Here is a 14,852-nt window from a genome sequence, read left to right on the forward strand (position 1 = left end):
TTGGAATCCAATTGAGTTTGTGGCTGGAGAATTTTTAGTGGAAGAATGTGATTTAAGACTTAAGGAGTTTTAGGTAGGATCATTTCCTATCCATACCTAGACCCTGAAACTGATCATTAGTATTGTCACTAATATCCTATTTTCTTCTGTGATACCAGTGAAGACACAGTTGGTCCCAGACTTGTGGTTGTGGTTCACTTACAGGGTTGGAGGTCATTTATATTTTTTACAAATACTTTCATGGGAATGATCCTTCATCTGCTCAACTACTAGACTAAAGAAGGGTTAGGGTTAGCACCTAATGATTTCCTTTATTTTCCTGTAAGCATAACTAGTCATTCAAAAGAGTGATTTATATTACTTTACGTTTTGTCCTAGTATCTTCAGATATTTATAGCTAGAGCTTATTTCAAGTTATCTAGACTACAATATTACTAGAACTGGATTTCTTAACATAAGACCCTATTTTTATAAGTTTTTTTTCTGTTCTATCTTACACATCTATAGAAAACACTTGAAATTATGTTGTCCTAATATAAAAAATGGTTGTGTATGAGGAGTAGAAACTACAGAGTCTTTTCTTTAAGCTTTTTGTTTAAATCCTTTATGATTGTGTACTATTTTTTATAAAACTGGTAACTTTTTTCTTTTAAAACTTAAAAACTAAATCTGTAGAGAAAATCCTTCAGTTCAATATAAAGAACATTTTTGATCACTTTCCCTTAAAGTCTGTAAATGTGATTTGTATTTACCTATGTGTCTGTAAGAATTGCCTCTTTCCCCCAGGTCAGTAATTCAGTTTTGTGATCCTACCCGCAGGTATAGCACCAACCCCTTAACAACTCATCTGTTCTTCCAGTTAAGCAGAACCACTGCTGTTAAACGGCCGCTGACATTCTTCCTGGCTAGCAAAGATGTGCCGCTTTCCTCCACTGCTAAACCATGCCAAGCTGAAACCCTCAGCTAAGGCAGATTCACAGCTCCTGATCATGGCAGATGTTCAGAAGGCTGAAAAACTAGCCTCTACTAAGTTAATACCAGTAGCACCTACAGCAATTAATGATTCCAGATCAGGACTCCTGTTTGAGCATCACTCACGGAAGAAAGATGAAACAGCTTATCCTATTAGACTTGGTCTTGAAGATCAGCTGAAGCCTCAGGGAGCTTCAAGGACCACAGTGAGATCAACAAAGTGATCTCTCCCCCAAGGATGTGGCCCACCTCCAGAGTCAGGACCCCAAGTCATTTGTCCTTTCCCAACATCTCCAAAGTGATGAGCCCCCAGTGTCTATTACTGCAAGTAAGAAGGGCCTAGAGACCCACGTGGACCTCGGGGCATGAACTCATGCATCCATACAGGTAGCTCGTCTCCTCCAAGAAGTGCTGCATCACTAAACGACCTCTCTTGGATGCATGACCACCTGTCCTTCAGAGCTCCCAGCCCCAAGCATAAGTTTAGGAAAGGGACACCTACAGATCCCTCCAGACACCACCTGGAGAGGACTGAGATGCCTTGTAAAGCATACCAGAATCTCTTTTCCCCTGGGCAGCTCCCTCATACACAGATGTACCAGGAAAGGGGGAGAAACGTGAAGCAGTTTCCACTTCCTTCCTTTCACCGCTACTCAGCATATTCTTGTTTTCACTTAAACATTTTAACTTCATTGTTTTCTCTTTGCCATCTGTCCTCATCATTAAATTGGCTGGCCTATCCTCTCTATTCAGAACTAATTCAGGGGCACCAAGCTTTCAGGGGCCATGGCATTCCTGGGGGTGCATCTCTGCAGATATCATCAGGGAAGTTTTCTAGACCTCCTGATTCCCCTGTGCTTCTCGGCCAGGCTCCTAGTGTAAAGAAAAGTTAGATGATGGGCATGCAAACAGCATGGCTGTGTCATCAGGTCCTCTCAGTGTGAGGTTCCCAGGCCATCCTGAGTCTGGGCCACCTCTGGTGGGTGACATCTTCCAAGGTCTCTGGCTTCCTGATAGCTGGTATTCTTCTTTTGGGCTTCATGCACTTTTGGACATGTGTGTGTGTGCCTGTGTGCTCACTCGTGTCCAACTCTTTGCAGTCCCATGGACTGTAGCCCACCAGGCTCCTCTGTCTGTGGGATTTCCCAGGCAAGAATACTGGAGTGGGTTGCCATTTCCTACTCCAGAGATCTTCCCAACCCAGGGATCGAACCAGCATCTTTTCCGTCTCCTGCATTGACAGTCAGATCCTTTACCATTAGGGTCACCTTCTTTTCGGATTTTATATTTAATCCTAACTTCCTGGGTGTGGTTCCAACTAACCACTAACCAATGCAGCTTCCAACTAACCACCTATCTCTTCATGAAGCAGTTCCCAAGTCTTTGAGTGGGTGTTCCTATTTTAGAAGAAAGATGAAACATTTCAATGATAGAATGAATGACAGTGCTAAATTGGGGATTGTAGCAACTGGTATACAAGTAAAAACAAATGATTGTCTGCCTGAGTTTGATTCATCATTTTTTTAACACCCACTTCCTAAAATGGGAATAAAAATGACTGTAAGGATCCTTATTGTCTTGATCTTTCAGTGCTTCTATCAGCAATGTATGAACTTTTCTTCTAGAGCTTTATTTAGATTTCTTTTCTTTCTTATAGTAGGGAGGTAGGTGAAGTTGAAAGTAGCCGAACAGTAAAATACATTTCAAGACTTTATGTATGGACAGAATTTCTAGCTCAGCAGTGTTTTAATTATCAACCAATAAAAAGAACCCAGGTTAAACTCTCTTTTGGAGGTATAAAATGAGGTACCATTTTCTTTTCCACATGCCAGGATATAAATTTGAAAATATCCTCACCAGGGATGAGGCGGCAGCAATGTCATGGTCTCCTGTGATAGAGGCTCTGAGCTTTTTTGTACCATATGCCTCTGAAGACACCAACCAGCCGTCTTCCACTTAGAGCTGCCTCTTTTGTAATCTGCTCCTGTATTTGTTTTTAACTCACCTCTATACCTTCTGGGCTTCCCTGGTAGCTCAGTAGGTAAAGAATCTGCCTGCAATGCAGGAGACCCAGGTTCGGTCCCTGGTTCTGGAAGATCCCCTGGAGAAGAAAATGGCAACCCACTCCAGTATTCTTGCCTGGAGAATCCCATGGACAGAGGAGCCTGGCAGGCTACAGTCAATGGAGTTGCAAGAGTCGGACAGGACTTAGCAGCTAAAACACCACCACACCTTCTCATCATCTTGAGTTTTCCTTTTTTGATTACTTTTCCATCCACTTATTTCTCTTCCTTATAGCAAATCGACATTTTTTTCATTAGCAGTGTAATGTTGTTATAATGGTTCATCCTTCACGTTTTTGTTCTTCATTTTGTAAAATATAAGTCATCATCATGTTTCTCACTTCCTCTCTTATTAATTTGTCAGATGTAGTGAGAACAAATGGAAACACTAGATTGTTGGCAAGTCTTGTTAAACTCTTCTCTCTATCCTTTTCCTGAGTATTGTCATTGTCCTAAATGTCACATTAGCTTTGATTTTCAGATTTCAGCCAGAAAGGGACACTAATGTCTCCATTAAAAGGAGAAGTAGGGGACATTCTCGCTCCTTTCAAATTCCCTGCCATTTTAGTCAGATTTGTTCTGTAAAAACATCAATATGATATACTATTAAACATCAGCAAAATTTAAAGATTCCCCACACACACACACGCACACACACACACTGGCTCTTTCTGAAAGATGGATACTCCTTTTCTTTTAATGCCCTTTTCTTTGTACAGATTCCTGTACAAAGAAATGTACCTATAATGGTACAGATTCCTGTTTCTTATAATGGCTGTGATTATCAGGGCCTGACAATATATTTTTTTTAATTTTCACCAACACACAGCAGCAACAGAATGTTCTATCTATGAGTATTGCATGAGATGGCATTTTCATTTTTTTTAACACTTCATCATGTTCTTTCTCTGTGATACATGCCAGTCATCTGGTCATGGTTTTATTTAGCAAATGATGGGCCAAGATGTCTCTTTATATTCCATCAGTTCACTGGGCTTTGAAATCCCTATATATAAGAACTCCTTCTCCACCTGTTTTCTCTGCTCTATACTGATACTTTTTTTTCTTTTTATTTGAGTTATCTTATATGAGCTCTCATATAACTATTTAGAGAGTTTACACCTCTGTTCCCATCTTTCCTTAGTTTCTGTTTATCTCTCTTAAGATTTAGCGTGAAACAGACCTGGCAGGAAAAAGGAAAGAGCTCGTTTGAGTTCTTATTCTTCCACTTCCAGGCTGTGTGACCTTGAAGTGTCCTAGCCTTCCTGGGGTATAGCCTACCCATCTGTACTTTCTCCCTCAAAGTTGGGAGGATCCTGGGCAATCATGTATGTGAATGTGCCATTCAAACTCTAGGCACTCTACAACTGCAAATGAAGTAGTCAACATATTTCTCTTTTGCTCCAAAGGCTATTGTTGCCCACAAGGAATAAGTGTTTTGCCTCTGTTGTTTCTGGTTGGGATTTCACATGAGCAGTTCACATGCATCTCCCATCTCCTCCACTTATCTCTCTCCAGTGATGGATACACACTTTTTAATTTCCCATCTCAGCCTGCTAAAGATTGGCCTCCTTACTTTTAAGTTGTCCATTCACATGAGGATCTATACTTTTCTTGTGCAATCATTGGTTAGATCTTGGTAAAGTACTCCAGGGCCTTATCTTTGACAAGACTACATTTTAAGCATTCCCTAGGAATGAGGGCAGGAGAAGGACATGACAGGATGAAATAGTTGGATGGCATCACCGACTCAGTGTACATGAATTTGAGCAAACTCAGCAAGGAATGAGTGTTTCCTCTGTCCTCCAGGGTGCCCCAGAGAAGGGGTAGCCCCAGTCTTGCTCAGTAACCATCTGCCCATGTGGTTTTGCCAGAAGACAGCATGACTCACCTCTTCATGTGCCCAGAGAGTGCAGGATCAGAATACCTAATGAGGACTTAAAGGTCACTGAACTTCTTTCTCTTAACTTCTTTCTCTTCCTCCAACACTGCCAGTAAAGACAAAAATCAAATGTTTTGTCCAGTTGGTGGGGGGGAAATTTCCCATACAGTTGTGTTCAATTCACCATACTAGCTCTTAAGTAGGCCTTCCAAGACCTACATGGACTCCCACAGACCCTACAGTCATATATTTAATAAAGTGTTATTAAAATGCACCCATATGACAGTAAATATATTTTGTTGTCAACATTTTAAAAACTACTTCTATGATTTTGTTTTGAAAAATCTCAGCAGATAACATTTCATATTGCTCGTGAGACATTAGAAGCTATAAATTGTTTTCAAATGTACAAAACAATTTAACAATTGACATTGATGTAATGTTTATACTTGTATACATGTTTCAACATAGTTACTTGTTTTGAAAATTTTTTTAAATTTTGTAATCAACACATTTATTTTCAGGTCTGCTGTATTTGTGCTACGTTTATATATCTCAGAGGGCTTAGATGTCATTCCTGTGTTACCCAGTGGATAACACAGTCCTGCCTGGAGTGGAATCTTATTTCTGAGACCACAGTTATTTTTTATTTTTCCCTGTAATGCTGTAATAAATAGTATAGCATTTCTGCAGAAGTGATTCAAACCTATTCAAAGTTATTTTAGTTTTGATGGTAAAATGATTCTTTTAATAAGAAAAAAGCCTGATTCTATGGTAAAATTGATCTTTCTCTCCTAATATAGTGCTCTATATTTATTGATAATCCCATCAAGTATGAACTCCTTTGTAACAGATGTCTTCTGTTGTTATGGAATGGCATCTTGACATTCTTTATACAGTGCTACTAGAACACTTTTTTGGTGGTACTTAAGATATTTTACGTCTTCTTGGTAGCAGGAGGTTGAAGCGAAGACTCATGTTTTTTTAAAACCATATTATAAAAGGAAGCTTGAAATATATCTCCATTGAAACCCAGTTTTTAATCACATATATTCTTAATCTGGGGGAAAACACCTGTTTTGTCTCACTGAGTGTTCAGTTAGTAAACATAAGATGTGATGAATCAGGAGACAGACCTTTGTCCATCTGAAACTGTTACTAGGATGTTTGATTTGGTATCTTTACCCCAGTATTCATGCTGTTCCTTTGGTGCAAAAGCAACAGACAGCATTATTTTCCTGAAGACTTTAGGACAAGATTTTCTTGAGACAGAGTAGCCTGATGCCTCATTGTTACACTTATATAGATTTTCAGATTCTGGGGACAAACTCCAACCCAGGAAATCTCATCACATTGGATTCATCCTGAAATAATCTGCAGAGTGTAACAATAGATTATTCATACCGTATACTTTATGATGGTAAAGACTGAAACATACTGATGGTAGGATTTAGTATGCAAACGGACTGAGAGAAGGGATAGGCAATGTTACTAGAAATACATTAGGAATATCCACACACAAATTGTGGTGCTGGAGGATTCTTAAGAGTCCTTTGGACAGCAAAGAGATCAAACCAGTCAATCCTAAAGGAAATCAACCCTGAATATTCATTGGTAGGTCTGTTGCTGAAGCTGAAACTCCAGTACTTTGGCCACCTGATGCAAAGAGCCAACTCACTGGAAAAGACCTTGATGCTGGGAAGAATTGAGGGTAGAAGGAGAAAGGGGTGACAGAGGATAAGATGGTTGGATGGTATCATCAACTCAATGGACATGAGTTTGAGCAAACTTAGGGAGATAGTGAAGGACAGGGAAGCCTGGTGTGCTGCAGTCCCTGGTGTCGCAAAGAGTCGGACATGACTCAGCAACTGAATAACAACAACGATATCCACACATGACTAATCAAACCCATTAACTGCCTGTGAATATCAGCATCCCTTTTTGTGCCCCATTCATTTCTAACAACAGTCTTAGGGCATATGTGGCCCATGGTCCTATTAGAGACAAAGGTGCTTCCTTTCCTGGAGGTTTGTTCCTGGCAGTTGCCAAAATAATTCTTCATCTCAAAAATGGTACCTTTGTTCAATGGAGATCTTTGGGGACAGACTTTTCGGCTGTTGTTTTTAATGTACTGTTTCTGAATGTGGGTTTAAAACAGTCTAAGGATATTTTACAGCTAAAAAAAAGAATGGCAGGTATCTTAACTTCCTTACAATATTTGGTTCGTAAATATCAGGTAATAAGTGGCTACAGTTTGGATAAACAATTATTTATCTGAAGATGAATTGAACCTCTTGGATTTCTGACCTCAGACAACAATGGTTTGAATATTGAGGGGTACCTATACATGTGATTTTTCTATTTAATGATCTTCCCTAGAAATAAGAAAATGACTAATATTTGACTAACTCCAGTGGTCTAGAAATAGTCATCTTCTTCTCAAAGAGTCTAGTATTTGGAAAAACAATACATTGCATGCCTTGGTCTCAGTTTATCTAGGGCTATCTTTTCAGGGTTTGCAAACCAGTGGGTTTTTAGGACTTTCTGTTTGTGTTCTCATCTCAAAGCTGGCTTTGTTCTTTCCTTTTGCTCAATGCAATAGCTAAACAATTATTGATGATGTAATGCTTTGTACACACACATCTACAAAGTATACATGTTCTGGTTTATATCCCTGGTTTTTTGCTGATTATCTTATTTGGTATGTGGTAAGCTTCTGAGACATGGAATTTCAAAACCAAAGTCAACTGGATGTCAACTGTACATACATGCACAGCCTTGGCCAGGGAAGAGGTGTCCAGATGACTCTTGTGTAGAGGCAGAAGGGCGGTTTTCTCTACTGTAGCACATCTTAACATGTTAACATGTTTGTAGTTAATTTGAGAGTTTTAAAAATAGACTTACTTTGTGTATGAGACTGAGTCTGCCTCTAGGAATATTCAGAATAGGATGGGAAAGAAGAGCCCTTTTGACTTTTTATTTCAAATCAGGAAGTAAAATGAATAAAGGATCTTAGCTGTTACATACAAATGTGTCTTGAGGACCCACATGTGGGTTCCATAACAGGCTGTTACAACACGAACTTAGTGAGTCAGCAGAAGAGAGTTAATGGTCATTAGGGTGGAAATATTGCCCCAATGGGTTTGGAAATTGCAACTGTCAAATTGACCCTGAAGAAATAAAGGACAGGACAAGGTGGATCTGGAGAAAAGTGCTAGACCTTTTAAAGCTGTTGAAGATTTTAAATCATGTCTTGCAGTGTGCATTTTGTTTATCTACATTTTTCTTTATAATTTTTCCACTGCCACAGTCTGTCTGCAACAAATAAGCACTAAGGGTGACTTTTGCCTATAAAGATAGCCTTCCTGGGTCCTTTGAGCCTTCCCTCTGAGGCACTTCTGTTTAGTTATCTCCTCTGGGCTGAGAGAGACTGCAAAAAAGGGAGTGATAAGGGAATGAAGTGTCCAGAGGGCTGGAGAGGAGAAGAGGAGAAGCAAGAACAAGTGCCGTGTGTGTGGGAAAACAGGCAGAAGAAGGGGAAGAGAGAGAGAGTGGAATCTAGGCTGGAGTGGAAAAAATGCAGTGGGGCAGAGTATTTTAGGGAACAGGAAGAGAGACACCTGAAAAGAAAAGGCCCTCAAGAGAAAAAAAAAAAAAGATACAGGAAGTCAGTTTAAGACAAGCCATGTTCACTGAGCAAGACTCCCACTTGCCCATGAGTAGGGCGTAGGAAGCGATGGAGGGTGAGCACATCCTCTTATCAGCCCTTCCGTGTTCTTCCCCGTCCTGTCTCATTTGTCAGCTGAAAGCAATTTTCTATTTTCCCCAAGCGATTGTAATACCTGACATAGTTGCCTGTCTCCCTGACTGAGCCCTGGATTTGTGACCAATCAATAGGACAGTGTTCCAGCTAATGCATGAGAAACTCTTAAAAAGCAGGTCCCAAATTCTCAGCCAATAGAATAGCATGAGATAATGGGTAATGGAAGGGTGATGCCTTAAGTATTCTATGTGTTTTTTATGCTATTATTTACTCTGACAGAAAAGAGCTTTTTGCAAATTTTTGATGCAGAGCAGCTAGAGCTTCAGCTTTCTAAAATGATTTGATTGGAGGGATGCAAAATGGCTGTGCAGGTGACTACACAAAATCCTGACTAGGAAGTAAATCAGCTTCTATCCATTGAGGCACCTTTTTTTTTTTGGTTTTCTAGGTAGAAGAACGGTCAAGGCTCAACCGGCAGAGTTCACCTGCCATGCCTCACAAGGTTGCCAACAGGATATCGGACCCCAACCTGCCCCCACGGTCGGAGTCCTTCAGCATCAGTGGTGTTCAGCCTGCTCGGACACCCCCCATGCTCAGATCAGTCGATCCCCAGGTACAGTGTCCCTTCATTCCACTGGGTTTTTCAACAAGGTGTACAATAAAGTCTAATAAAAGTAACAGGGAATAGTAACATGGATTTGGGTATGAGACCAGCCAAATCATGGCTTTTCATATCAAATCTCTAGTAAGATAGGAGACCCCACTTAATGTGCAGGATAGAGGGAGAAGTGAGAAGGAAAAAAAGCACCATTCTTAACTTTAAGCTAATCACAAAGTCACTTCTTGGTAAATTGGCCTCTCAAGAGAACCATGGAAGTTTCTGCTAGTCCAGAACAGGCATCCTGTGAGTTGTAATTACCAAAGGTAAAATTTTTGTAGACCTCTTTGTGACCCCATGGACTGTAGTCCACCAGTCCCCTCTGTCCGTGAAATTCTCCAGTAAAAATACAGGAGTGGATAGCCATTCCCTTCTCCAGGGATCGAACCCAGGTCTTCGGCATTGCAGGCAGATTCTTTACCATCTGAGCCACCAAGGAAGCTTGATGTGTATATAAACTGTTATATTATCTTTTGTTCCTTGGAATTTTGGCATGAGCCTGAAACTGGAAAAATTAAATGGACTAGGTGAAGTAAAATTGTGTTTTCTAAGCCAGTGGTTTTAAAATTGTGGTCCGTAGGCCAGCAGCATCAGCATCACCCAGAAACTTGGTAGAAATGCAGATTCTCAGGCCCAACTCAGACTGCTAATCAGTAACTCTAGGGGTGGGGCTGGAAGTCTGTGATTTAACAGCCTCCAGGTGATTCTGATACACTCTGAATTCAGAACCACTGTTCTAAGCTATTTGGAAAAGAAAAGATTTATTCACTTTTAGATAAGGGGGAAGTTTCTGGAAGTTTTAGAGGAATTTTTTAAAATTGTGTATACCAAAAATGACATAGGAATTGAGATGTAGTATGACATTTCATAAAAAAGAAAGGTTATGCAGCAATTTTCACCTAAATGTCTTAAGTTTTTTCCAGGTCTCCACCTGTGTCAACATTCCCACAGATATTCTGAGGGCACCTTTTATATATGTAATGCTATTTGAACTGGAGTTTCAGAGCAGATACATTCAAGGATTCTTGATTTTAAGTTTGCCTTTAGTATATGAGGTCCAAAATTCTTCAGTACTAGCCAGATTAGCTTATCTTGCTCTTGTCTGTTTTTATTTGTATATAATGAGTTCAGGCCTAACCATCCATGGGTTCAAATCACACAAAGTTCCTCGTTAAAAACCCCTAACTTTGACCTTTTAGGAAACTTTTTCCCTGTAAAAGGAGAGAGTAGAGAGAAAACTTAAGAAACTATGTGAAAGTGACTAGGAAATGAAAATGTTGATATCCTGTGACAGACAGCTAATTGAATTAAGCATTCTTCAGGAGCTTCATTTTTTGTTTTTGTTTAAGGGACTCTTTCAAAGTAGGTTTGTGTTTTGTACTGCATATTTTTAAAATTTATTTTATTCAAGTATAATTGATTTACAATGTTGTGTTAAGTTTCTGCCATACAGCAGTGAGATTCAGTTACACATGTATATACACATTCTTTTTCACAATCTTTTCCTTTATGATTTATCACAGGGTATTGAATGTAGTTCCCTGCGTGATACAGTAGGACCTTGTTATTTTTGCATTCTATATGTAATAGGTTGTGTCTGCTAATCCCAAACTCCCAATCCTTCCCTTCCCCAGCCCCTCCTTCTTGGCAATGACAAGTCTGTTCTTTGTGTCTGTGAGTCTGTTTTGTAGATAAGTTCATTTGTGGCATTTTTAAAGTTCCACATATAAGTGATACCATATGGTATTTATCTTTCTCTTCTTGACTTACTTTGCTTAGTGTGATAACCTCAGAGTCCATCCATGCTCCTGCAAATGGCAATATTTCATTCTTTTTTAGAGCTGAGTTGTATTCCATTGTGTGTGTGTGTGTGTTTGTGTGTATGTATGTATATGTATACATACATACCACATTTTCTTTATTCATTTATCAATGAACATTTCAGTTCTTTCCATGTCTTGGCTATTGTAAATCATGCTTTTATGAACACTGAGGTACATATTTGTAAGACAGGCTTTGTTTTTGTATTAATGCTTAATATATTTAATGATACTTAACCTTAATATGAACTTCCCCGGTGGCTCAGAGGTAAAGAATCCGCCTTTGAGGCAGGAGATGCGGGTTTGATCGCTGGGTGAGGAAGATCCTCTGGAGAAGGAAAAGGCAACCCGCTCCAGTATTCTTGCCAGGAAATTCCCATGGACAGAGGAGGCTGACAGGCTATAGTCCTAGGGGTCTCAAAGAGTCAAACACAACTGATCACACACCTACACAACCTTAATATAAATTTGATTGGTTACAGTTCTATTCTCGTTGAAGCATACACTCAACTGAAGTGGACTTTGAGAATTTCCGTGGAACTATAGTTAGCAACTTTCCAGTCTCCCGAATCAAGAGGGTCTGAAGAGTCTGGGGCAAGGCTGCTCCAGAGATGAGACCTCAAGCGCAGGAGGAACAGGGCCAGGCTGGTGGAGGAGGGCTGTGGAGGTGTCCTCTAGCAGTCTGGGCACTGAGATTTCAGACCAAAGAGGGTCTGATAGATCCCTGGTACAAAGCAAATACTAGATTAATGTTTATTAAATTAACAGTTTAATGTAGAAAATACTCAAGATGCTTCCCCAGCCAGGGTTGATTGACCACCTTCAATATGCCAGGCTTGGCCCTAGACTCAGAGAGAGGAAGTCTGACATGGCTCTTGTCTCCTGGGAGCTTCCCTGCATACTGGGGGAGAAAATAGGCTTGCATGAGCACAAACAAGGAAGTGTGAGCAGTGCCCATGGTGAAGGGTACTCGGAACTCTAGATGCTCATGATTTGTCTTAAAAAGCTACATTTCTACCTAACATCTACATTTCTTCCCTGCATGAACGATATCAATACATGCCGAATTGTGAGACTTCCAACTCTAAAAGAAGTGTCCTAGTGTCGTGAAATATGTAATATCCTAGGTGGTAAGAGCCAGTTCACCAGAAAGCAGGATCACACAGCAGTTAGGCTGTGGAGTTACAACACAGGAACTAGAATTAGGCGTATGTGTAGGTTACAATCCAGTCTCTGTCACGTATTAGCTGTGAAATCTAGGTTGTCATTTACCCTCTCTATACCTTACATTCTCATGGGTAAAATGAGAAGAATAATTGTGTCCAGCTCATGGTATTTAATAAGTTCATAAGAAGAAAGATGTTGAGAGCAATTCTTGTTTCACAGAACACTCTCTGAAGTCCAAGTTAGGAGGTTGAAAGGAGGAAGTTTGTATGATCAGAAGTGCTTGTAAATGTATTGCTGGTCAATAAATGTTCACTGAAAATCATTATTATCATGACACTTACTTCACTGACTTCTTAACAGTCCCAAGTCCATCATTTAACTCTTTGCCAGTAAGTCTGGTCCAGCCCTCCAGCTCTAAAATAGGAAATTTGGGAGAGCTTTGAAAAGTATCAGCAAAGAGCTGCTATGTACTCTGGTTCTTTCTCCCTAAAATTTTATCCTCCCTTCCCATGAGATCCTCGTTGATCTGTGTTTCCCTGGTGACTCAGTAAAGAATCTGCCTGCAATGCAGGAGACCCAGGTTTGATCCGTGGGTCAGGAATATCCCCTGGAGAAGGGGATGGCCACTCCAGTACTCTTGCCTGGAGAATCCCTTGGACAGAGGATCCTGTCAGGCTGCAGTCCCTGGGGTCACAAAGAGTCAGACGCAAGTGAGCTGCTACTACTACTACTACTTCTAGTAATGCTGCTGTGGTGTTGGTTTGATGCTTAGATCCCGCATCTGGTGGCAGTGAAATCCCAGGGACCTGCCTTGACCGCCTCCCAGTCGGTGCATGAGCAGCCCACGAAGGGCCTCTCTGGGTTTCAGGAGGCTCTGAATGTGAGCTCTCACCGCGTCGAGATGCCACGCCAGAACTCAGATCCCACCTCTGAAAACCCACCTCTCCCCACTCGCATTGAGAAGTTTGACCGAAGCTCTTGGTTACGACAGGAAGAAGACATTCCACCAAAGGTAACACTACTGGAGTTTTCATCATCATCTCTATCATTGCCATCCATGTTTATTATTACTGCCACTGTTACTGTTATCATTATTATTACCCCTGTTGCAGACCATTCATAGCACCAAAGAACATGATAACACAGCACCGTCCCTTCTAGCATTTGTGTTGGTCCCTCCTCATTTCCAGGCTAAGACTTGGATTGTCATTCATCATCTCTGATCTCCATTTTCCCCAAAGAAATGGATGCTCTGGTAGACTGAATGACTTGAAAGCATATATCCTGTATCCAGAATTAGAACTCCCAACCCCAAGCCTTCCAAACTATTCATTAATACTATCCATCTTGAGAAATAGAATAATACATATATTCTCATTGATGACTTAATCTATATCTAGACAAATTTAAAATTTCCAGATTAAAAAGTAGAGAGTTTATTTCTATTTTTAATAACACAAAGTGAAACCACACTTCAGGTGTTCAGAAAATAGTAATGCTCTTAGAATATATTAGTTGGTTCCACTAAGGAAAGCTCCCTGTAGGCCAGGTTGTAACTTAATTCCAGTCTTAATTACCGAGGATTAAATTGTAGGGTGAAATGACCAATTGTTCCACTGGCTTGGTTCCATTTGTTTTGTTTTTGCCTGTACGAGCTGTTATCCATTCCAAAATGTCCTAACACATGGCTGTGCATCTCACTACAGACAACCTGAAGCATTTCAAAACACGAGAAATGTTGCATCAGATTCTTCCGGGTTCAGGATTCCCTTTCTCCTGAGCTTAGCTGAGGAGCCAGGGCAAATGGAATGCCTCACAGTTTCCATAGATCCATGGCATTATTGATTCCAGAAAAAAAATAATACTTTTTATCCAAATGTTTTCAAATATTTTTCCTCATCTTCCTCTCAAAAAAATTTCCATGATTTTGCAAATGAAATTGGCTGATAATGGCTTTTTTGTTGTTCTCGTCTTGGGGATGGCATCAGGCAAGGTTATTTATGGAGCAAAGTTCAATCTGAAAAACAGGATGGGCAGAGGAGCAGACAGGAGAGCTGGGGAGACATTTGAGGTCATTGGTCCATTTTCTTCAAACATGCAGGCACACTTTTATAACTCTGGAAGAAAAACTTTAGATCAATACAAAAGTTTTAGGTTTTAATGATTTATTACTCCCTCTCTACAACTATTTCAGGTGACCAAATACAAAAGGAAAAATAGCAGTAATATTTAACTGAGCAGGTGGGAGCACTGATTTGGTCATTCTGCATCACTTCACTGACTCATCTTTCTAGATCTTTATCTTAAAATGTTTTATAATAACCAAGAAAACTTGTATTCATGGTAAATATTCTTTAACACATTAAGCAATAATATCAAAACACAGCATCATTTTAAAATATCTAGTAGAAAATAGCAGATTGATCAGAAAGTTCATTCTCTTAGTGGATATATTATTTAATGATGTTCTTGGTGAAAATGAAAAAAATTTGTCTTACTTTTAGAACCAAATGAACTTTTTGGCCAA

General features: G+C 40.0%; 1 protein-coding gene across 8 annotated transcripts in view; it reads left to right on the forward strand.

The window, feature by feature from the left end:
- Positions 1-14,852, forward strand: part of TNIK (TRAF2 and NCK interacting kinase) — a 390,807-nt gene that overhangs the window by 315,835 nt on the left and 60,120 nt on the right. For all 8 annotated transcript variants that reach the window (XM_043473737.1, XM_043473739.1, XM_043473738.1 and 5 more), the window contains 2 exons: positions 9,129-9,293; positions 13,098-13,337. In XM_043473737.1, coding sequence (XP_043329672.1) covers positions 9,129-9,293; positions 13,098-13,337 — 405 coding nt within the window. The remainder of the gene's footprint in view (positions 1-9,128; positions 9,294-13,097; positions 13,338-14,852) is intronic.

The sequence above is a fragment of the Cervus canadensis genome, chromosome 7 (genome assembly GCF_019320065.1).
Source record: "Cervus canadensis isolate Bull #8, Minnesota chromosome 7, ASM1932006v1, whole genome shotgun sequence".
Lineage (NCBI taxonomy): Eukaryota > Metazoa > Chordata > Mammalia > Artiodactyla > Cervidae > Cervus > Cervus canadensis.